The sequence below is a fragment of the Limulus polyphemus genome, unplaced genomic scaffold (assembly GCF_000517525.1).
Source record: "Limulus polyphemus unplaced genomic scaffold, Limulus_polyphemus-2.1.2 Scaffold10252, whole genome shotgun sequence".
Taxonomy (NCBI): domain Eukaryota; kingdom Metazoa; phylum Arthropoda; class Merostomata; order Xiphosura; family Limulidae; genus Limulus; species Limulus polyphemus.
In genome coordinates, this window is record NW_013675862.1 from 3210 (window position 1) to 12731 (window position 9522).

General features: G+C 34.3%; 1 protein-coding gene across 2 annotated transcripts in view; it reads right to left on the bottom strand.

Annotated features, from left to right (window-relative positions):
- Positions 1-1505: 1505 nt before the first annotated feature.
- LOC106476312 (protein SMG7-like) overlaps positions 1506-9522 on the bottom strand; it is a 13182-nt gene continuing 5165 nt past the window's right edge. For both annotated transcript variants that reach the window (XM_022380218.1, XM_013936973.2), the window contains exon 2: positions 1506-8114. In XM_022380218.1, coding sequence (XP_022235926.1) covers positions 4911-8051 — 3141 coding nt within the window. In that variant the 5' untranslated portion in view covers positions 8052-8114 and the 3' untranslated portion in view covers positions 1506-4910. The remainder of the gene's footprint in view (positions 8115-9522) is intronic.

Consider the following 9522-nt stretch of genomic DNA (forward strand, 5'->3'; position numbering starts at 1 on the left):
TCAAAAACTATTGTTGAACCACTGTTTAAAAAAACAGTAACTGTAGCAGTCTATTAAATTATTGTTAAAAAAAATAAGCTAAATGTACCAGTTTGTTTAGCCACTATTGGAATTAAGATGTTAATTATTGAGCTACTGCTAAACAAAAATAGGGGGATGTTAACCATAGCAATCCGTTAAATCATTTTTAAAAAAATACCGTTAAAAATACTGCGAACTGTGACAGTTTTTCCAGACGCTGTATAATAAAACAAAATACTAACTGTAACTATCCGTTAAAAACCAAGTTAACGTTTAAAAATGTTTGTAGTTTTACTACCTGTTAAAAACCAACAGTTAACGTATAACAATGTTTATAGTTTTACTACCTGTTAAAAACCCAGTTAATGTATAACAATGTTTGTAGTTTTACTAACTGTTAAAAACCAACAGTTAACGTTTAACAATGTTTGTAGTTTCACTACCTGTTAAAAACCAACAGTTAACGTTTAACAATGTTTGTAGTTTCACTACCTGTTAAAAACCAACAGTTAACGTTTAACAATGTTTGTAGTTTCACTACCTGTTAAAAACCAACAGTTAACGTTTAACAATGTTTGTAGTTTCACTACCCGTTAAAAACCAACAGTTAATGTTTAACAATGTTTGTAGTTTTACTAACTGTTAAAAGCCCACAGTTAATGTATAACAATGTTTGTAGTTTTACTAACTATTAAAAACCCACAGTTAATGTATAACAATGTTTGTGGTTTTACTAACTGTTAAAAGCCTACAGTTAACGTTTAACAATATTTGTAGTTTTACTAACTGTTAAAACCAACAATTAACGTTTAACAATGTTTGTAGTTTTACTAACTGTTAAAACCAACAATTAACGTTTAACAATGTTTGTAGTTTTACTAACTGTTAAAAACCAACAATTAACGTTTAACAATGTTTGTAGTTTTACTAACTGTTAAAAACCAACAATTAACGTTTAACAATGTTTGTAGTTTTACTAACTGTTAAAAACCAACAATCAACGTTTAACAATGTTAAAAGTTCAACACCCCCTACTTTACACTCGAAAATGTTGATTAAAAATATAAATTTCTAATCACTCTTTAATTTGAAACAAAATGTTCCACAGATTGTATAAAATATGAGACCAAATTTTCATAACAATTAGATAACTTTCAAGTGTGCATCCTTTCAAACAATAATACTTCGGTTTATTGTAAATTGTTGTGATCGGTGTGTATACAATATTACATTTGTACTGACCTGTCGAAATACGAACAATCGGAAAATCGCAGATGTTGTTTACAGTATCGTACTACACTGGTAGAAATTACAAGAGCGACACCTATCGAAGCGTTACCGAAGTAATATTTATTAAATTTAATTATGGTGTTTTGAAATTTGCATAACTTGTTAATAATTAATATTGATGATACTGACAAATCTAAGCGAATTTAGGATCAGAATAATAAGAACATAAATTACTTCGAGATTGCTTTGAATATTAAATTTCAGTTTTGCGTCATAAAACTGCATTTTATAAAAGTATATTTTTGTAGCTGAAAAGATGATCGTTTTTGGCGATATCGTATGGAAGTTCGTAATAAGAAAATATGACCCATCTATGCAAGATGATGTTGTAAACCTTCGTTGATCTCTGAAATCATATAAATATTTTACGGAATGCGTCACGTACAAGAATACATGTTCTGATTACATTACTGGAGAGTTTTGTATTTCATACGCAGCAACCGTGATGGTCAGTTAACGTCACTGATAATACTTAAAGCAATATAAGGTCGTGACCCCATTCGGTTTCTACAACAAATTATTAATATTTATCTGATTATAAGAAAGTTCCATGTTACTAGTTAATATAAATTTGTCTTTCCAGGCATGATTTGTTTGTTTGAAGTTAAGCACAAAGGTACACAATGGGCTATCTGTCCTGTATCAACCACGGGTATCGAAACCCGGTTTCTAGTGTTATAAATCCGTAGACGTGCTGCTGTGCCACTGAGCATGAATTATTTTTAGGAGATTCGGACACCAAATCTTGATCTTCTAATACACACCCGCCAAATAAGAGAAATACTTACAACGTGTACAGTTTAAACTATTTTTTTAGTGGATAATTCTTGATTTTTCAAAACAAGTACAGTGAGAAGCGTTTATTATTTAAACATAAACGTAATCAGAGAAGTTTGGTTAACCTACAACCTTAAAACAAAACACACTTTATTTACTCGTAAAAACATGCACACACACAAACACACCCGAGTGCAAAAAAAACCGGGGAAAAGTCGTCTTTACATCTTTCACGCACTCTTCAAAGCAATATAGCTGTCACTGGTACTTTTTCTCTTCAGTGACAGCTAAGCCTAAATTCGTCATTTCAATGGACCGCACGAAAAACAGTAGTCAAATCTCTAAAGTTACAAATATATATATATATATATATATAGTTTCAAAGTAACTTATACAATGTTGAAATAACCGATTAAAAGTAGAGGTCGAACTTTATTAAACACACGTTTTACTTAATTTAAACAATCTGACACACATCATGACAACAATAATTATCCATTCAAATATGTATATCGAGGGATATTAAGTTTGGAGGGGGGGGGAGGTTGTTCAACGTTTACTTCCCATTCTCTTAGTGAAAATTTTAAATCAATTTCAGAAATATAAACTATACTTATAACCAATTACACAGAAACACACTTAATATAATATAACTAGTTTATCAATCTACTAACTTTCGTACATTCACCCTTCTCTTTAGGCCAGCCTTGAATTCCAAACAAACACATTTCACCTGTAACGTGTTAACACTAAATCAATAAAAGTTGTGCCTGACTACTAATAAAAAAATTAAGTGCAGATTTCACAATCTTTACTAACATATATAAAACACAGGAGCGTAACAGATACACCTTGGAAACACTACTAGAATACTACTAAGTTACCGGTATCCATCTCCAAGTCTTTTAAACTAGTGTTCAACTACTTCACAAAACACGAAAATGTAGAAACATCTTGACACGACTTACATTGTTCCATAAACACTGAAGGAACAACAGACGCTCAAATAATTTATGGTTAAAACTGAAAGAATATTAAAAGTCCAAATAAGAAAAAAAAAAACATTTGTGAATTATGCGTGAATAGTTATGCACAAAGTTTTTTGAAAAAGTGGCGTTTTTAAAGCTATCTCAATTTAGTAGACTTGATTTTAAATTAGTTCGCACCGTTACTGAAAATTCCAAAGCGGTTAGTAAACAAATACAGGCAACTGGCTTAACTTTATTGCAATTAGACACAAATGTATTCATAACTTGGATATTGAAGAAAAGATAACATGAAAATCCCAACTGGTCTATCACATACGCTGTACCCTCACAAACATTACTTATACTAATGCTATGGATTAAGTTACACAGAAATGATCCTTGAATAAACACTTATAAAGTCCAGTTTCGAGTTCCAGATTAATTTCCACAAACTACTACAGTGACAAACGCTGAATATAATTAAGAATACCTATTAATATCTCATTCCTTTCTGGTTGCTTAAGAAATTGATAACATCCTCCTACACTGTCAATGTTGTAAAGAACTTTCTAGAACAAGTTCTTCCCTAACACACATTTTCTAATATCACAATAGCATTGAACTTAAACACTATTTTACTATCTAACTCTCACTCCCAGCTTCAAAAACTCCAGTCAAATAACCCATGAATATAAATTTGAATAATGGCTAAAACTAAAGCTTCGAGTTTAACTGTGCACGTTCTTCATAAAAATGTTTACATGTAAATTATTATTTATACTTGTACTGTATTCTACCCAAAACCAAATGTGCAAATTAAAAAGACAAAATTGTATAAAAGTTTAGTTGATTTTACAAGCACAATGAATTACACAAACACCACTCTTCGCCCAAGAAATTCTGGGTTTCCTAAACTTTTATAACTAATCTAAATGGTGTTTTTTTTTAACATTTATGGAAATAACCAGATATACAACATACAGTGAACCTGTAATTCGTTACGTACAGATCTGATTACTTCGGCATAAAGTACAATATAAATGTTAACATGATTCTTATTTGTAAGCACTAACTTTCAAAACTGCTCGAGTGACCATAAGTGGATGCCACCTAGGCTGACGGATATGTTGTCAGGTTACTGGACACGTCAGATCATTTTACTGAAAGTTCTTTGTTGTAGATAAGATATCCTTAGATTTGATGGATGGGTCACACTTCTTAACTTCCAGCTTATTCTTTAAATTCCTATACACAGTTCTTGTGGCTTTCAGTTCAGTTTATTTCAGACTTGATACTACTTCCTCTGATTACTTTAACTGAGATTTGTTACTGGTGAACTAAAATCACTGGACTGTTCTGTAATTCAGCTTTCATTTGACACTGGTGATTGGTTAAGAAAATCTTTAGATCGCTTCCAAGTTTTCAGATTTTTAAACAGTACTTATGGTTTTCATTGAAAAAGAACCCGGAAATAATTTTCAAGCATTTCAACTAAGACATACATTGTGCTAGTCAGTTAATTTACCATCACAGGAGTGTTGTTTTGGGTCACCCACTGATATTCTTCTGTTGGCAAACTCTAATCTTCTGATTAAATAGTGGATTACTAGATGACTTAACTCTTTGAAGTTGTTCATAGACTCCATCTTAATCTAGCCTCTATGTCCGAAGTTGCTATAGTGCTTATAAATTCCATACAACTTAGTGATGTAGTGCCTTCTATACGTCATCTTGACAGTACCTCCACATCATGTTATTACAGCTCTCAGAATTGTTGCTTATCTAAACAGAGACAATTCTACATCTCACAAATTTCCAATTTTTCCAAAAACTCTCTAGAATCTCCTCAAAGCTTCACTGCCCTGTTCCTTCTCGCCATTGCTTCTGTTGTTCCAAAAGTCTCTCAAGAGGAGAAGGTCCTGGACCAGACCAGAGACTCTGGATCTGTGGTTGTACCATCAAACTTTCCATATTAGCACTGTTTGATCCTGTATAATTTCCATCTTTACCTGACTGGGACATATGAATCCCAGAAGGCCAAGGAGAGCTGAAGAGAGAGTAAGTGTTTCCACCTGGATCGGCAAGGGAACCAACCTGGTTTCCTCTTGTACCTGGATGATTGAATCTGTGTCCTGTCTGATGTGAAATATTTGGTGGTGGACCTCTCTGAATGTTACCTGACTGGGCACAATTCATACTCTGCAGAGGATGGCCTGGGTTCAATCTTGCTGAATGTTCATGGTTTGTTTGTTGATTCCAATTGAGTGGCCAGTCCGTGGTAGGGATTCCAAGTGAAGATGGAGGCATTACAACTGCCTGAGGAAGTTGAGAAGCTTGGTTTCGGGTAATGTTGGAGCTTACAGAATTTCCTGAAGTCTCTACTCTACCTAATCCACCACTTGTTCCTTGTATTCCTCCCATTGATGTAAAATAAGGAAAGTGCAAGTTTTCTTGGTGATGCTGCTGTACTTGGCCTGTTGGATTCATGACAACAAGATTAGCCTGCTGTTGGACAGCATTTGGAAGCACTACATGAGGTGCATTAGAAGATGGTAGAACAGAAGGCTGCTGCATCCCATTAGATTGAAGATAGTAATTCCACATGACTCCTGGGTTAGGCATATATGTCTGGACTGGGACAGTCTGGCTTCTCTCTGTGGATTGTTGATGAAGATACTGTTGAGGAGTAGAAAGCTGGTTTTTCTGAGTTTGAGGATGACCCTGTTGTGCACCAAGACTCATGTGACCAGGAGGAATAAGATGATGTAATGGAGCTTGTAATGCTGCCCCTACTGGTGGACCACCTAAAGCATGCTCTCCAGGATGAATGTTATGAGAATGTTGAGGGACAGGTGTACTTTCATTTTGTCCTCCATGCTTAAAAAGAAGCTCTTGAGCAGAACCAGTTTTATTGTCAACATCTGCCATCACTCTTGTGTGCTGGTCAGTAAAAGAAAAAGGTTGTGACATAATCTGAGCATTATTTCCTGCTATTTGTTGTCTTGCCACTAACTCTCCAAACTTGGCTGTAGGAGACATCATGACGGTTGACATACTTTCCTCAGAGTTCCTTTCAGCAGAAGATTGTAATGCTTGAGTGTCCAAATTTTGAAAAGCTCTTTGCTGAAGTATTGTCTGCATGGCAACATTCTGTCTACCTCCTCTTCTTTCTTTTTGTATCCCTTGTCCACCTTTAACAACCCCCATTTTTTTCTCTGTCTTCTCCATTGTGGGTTTAGCATGATGACCATCAGCTGGCTTTGATTCTTGTTCATCAAGTTTAAACCGTACTTCTTGTGTTGAGATATCAGGCTGATGTTTCGTCATGATTTTTGCCTTTGAATCTTTGATGGTTTCACTAGGGAAATCTCTTGAAACATCCAAGTTAGTTGGGCTAGATCTAGAAGATGTGCCTGGAATGTTAGATATATTCATCTCTTGTAATTCCTGAATTACTTCTTGAGATACTGTTTCAGTCTGATGAAGAGCTGAAAATGTACAACTTTTATCTTCTTCATTTTGGACAACAGTTATCTTTCCTTTGTCATCTTCACATAAAACCATGCCAATATCCTGTAGTCTTGTTATACGTAAAAACCTTTCCTCACTAGCTGTAAGAGTGCCACTATTCTTACTAAATTTCAAATTCTGATGTGTTTTTAGCATTGGTCCAAAGCCCTGAAGATCCCAATCTTCAGGTAAGGCTACATTCTGTAACTTGTTTTCGACCGAACTGTTGAGTATTACCACCTCAAGGCCGTTTAGAAGTTTACAAAAGCTGTGCCAAATTTGTGGTTTCCTTGTAAAGGATTCGTGCTTTAGAACACTAGGTTCTTGTAAAATCCACTGAAGGAGGACCTTAACAGCTGGCAGACTGCAGTAGTCCTGCATTTCTTCAGGTTTAACAACAGCATGAACAGGAAGCAAAAAAGCATGCAACATACTTGACATCATTTCTAAAACCAAAGCAGAAAACTTTTGTTCATCTTCAGGCAACTCTTGGATGATATCAAGTCGGTTTTTATCTTTATCTAACACATTTGAGTCCTTTTCTAAGAAACCCCAAGCATTTTCGACAGCAAACAGGTTAACAGCTGTCATCTCAATTAACTGCCAAGTTTCTAGTTTCTCAGCAATTATCAAGGGAGGCAATGCAGCTGTTAAGACCTGGAGAAGTTTTTCTGCTTTACTCAAATCCATCCCCAAGTGAACAAAAGCCTGAAACTGAAGAAAAGCAGTAATAAATTCATACACTGACATTCTTGTCTTTCCTTCATGTGTTTCTCCATCTCCTGCCATCTTGGAAAACAATTTCTGTAAATTTGTTGCAGCAGCTGGGAAAGGATGGCTGACAGCCAAACTCCTAATATAGAAGAATACAGTTGATAATTTATCTCCACTAGCAGCTTCCAGGATAGCCAGCTGGTTGTAAGGTTGTCCACTATTGGGTCCTACTTCAACAGCATGTTTATAATAAGTTTCTGCTTGTAGTGACTGACATCTGTATCTTGAAATGTCACCTAAGTGTACAAGACAGTGCTGACAAATATATAAAACTGATGACTTTGAGGGAATTGAACTGCTTTCAAACTTACATTTTAACTTTTTGTTTGATTCAAATGTCAAGTCCCTGGAAAAACACAGCAAATCAACATCAAATGCACAACACATCTTTTGTAACAGCTGAAAGTAAAATCCACTAGCGGTTTCCAGTAGCATTGTCAACTGGGCAAGAGTCTCCGAGCTGTTAATTTTTTTCTGAGTTTTAGCTTTGCTTTGAAGTGCTGATATTGGATTTCGAAACACACAATTCCATAGCTCTTGTTCCACTTTCTTATCAAGAGCATACTCAAGATCGTAGAGCAGCAGTTCCTCAAACAACTGTCCAAGTTTTTGTTGTTTTAGCCGAGACTCTCTGCTAAGTGGTGGAGCTTCTGTTAGTGAGGCTTTCAAGGCTTCGGCATCCTGCAGCAGCTGAGCAGACGGGACCTTCATTGTGAGTCTTTCGAGTTTCTAAGGTCTTCGGTCCACAATCCAACTGTACATAATTGCCTAAGCCTACAATAATAAAATAAAAACAGAATTTTTTAATAACATGCATCTGAAATGATAAATAACATATAAGTAACTATACATACACTTTTTTTACTAAACATAAGAATACCATTAAAGGTTACTGTACCCGCACTATGTTCTATGGACACCAAGTACTATACTTTACACACACTTCAAAAAAAAAGGCAAGGTGATGTAATTCTTACCTTTACAAAGCTTATCATCAGAGTAAAATAAATGAAAAAAATTGTGTGCTGTATCTAATTTTTTAAAACTTTATTTGAACTTTTACTTATCTTAATAAAACATAATAGTTCCAAAACTACAAATATGGTTGAAAATCAAAGAATGATTACAATAATCAAAGATACTCAACAAAAGTTGAATAATGACATTTGATTGTTCTTTAGTTATCTATATCTGCACTACCAACTTTTTTTATCTGACATAAACCAAGTATGGAAACTACATGCCTTTTTGTTTTAATTCCAAGGTTTTTCTTTTATAACACATTACAAAACTATTCAAAAGCCCAGTGTTTCTAGTTTGATTGTGTATACCATATCTGCTCCAAGAATGTTAGGCTTAAAATAAAATTCATGATTTCCCAGCCATAAATACTTGGAAAGCATTATACCATGTAATACAATCAAGTTATTTTAAAACACAAAAGATAACAATACTTAATTAAACATGTACTTCAATTGCATCTTCATGTAAACTGTAAGCCATAAAATACAACTGTAATGTAATATTACAACACACACACATCAATCAGAAAAAAAGCCTGTTGTTTTAAAACACAAACAAGTAATTTCTTTACTGAAACACATTATTATTTTTATTTTGAAGTAATAAAACTACATCAGAGGCAAAACATTTGACATGATTAGGGCTATCTTTATGGTCTAAAATTGTAAGCCATCATAAATATATAATGTCTAAGAAGTACAATTATAAATAACATTATAGTTTTGATAAATAGTGGTTCTGTATTAAGCTTCAAACATTTTATAAACCCAAGAGTGAAAGCAAATAAGAATATGTCAACCACATATCGATGGTTCAACAGAAAAGCTGGGATACAACAGATATAATAATGAACCAGGTACAGTAACTCGTGAAACAAAGTAAACCACACTAGATCTTCTATATCGATGGTTCATCAGAAAAGCTGGGATACAACAGATATAATAATGAACCAGGTACTGTAACTCGTGAAACAAAGTAAACCACACTAGATCTTCTATATCGATGGTTCAACAGAAAAGCTGGGATACAACAGATATAGTAATGAACCAGGTACTGTAACTCGTGAAACAAAGTAAACCACACTAGATCTTCTATATCGATGGTTCAACAGAAAAGCTGGGATACAACAGATATAGTAATGAACCAGGTACTGTAACTC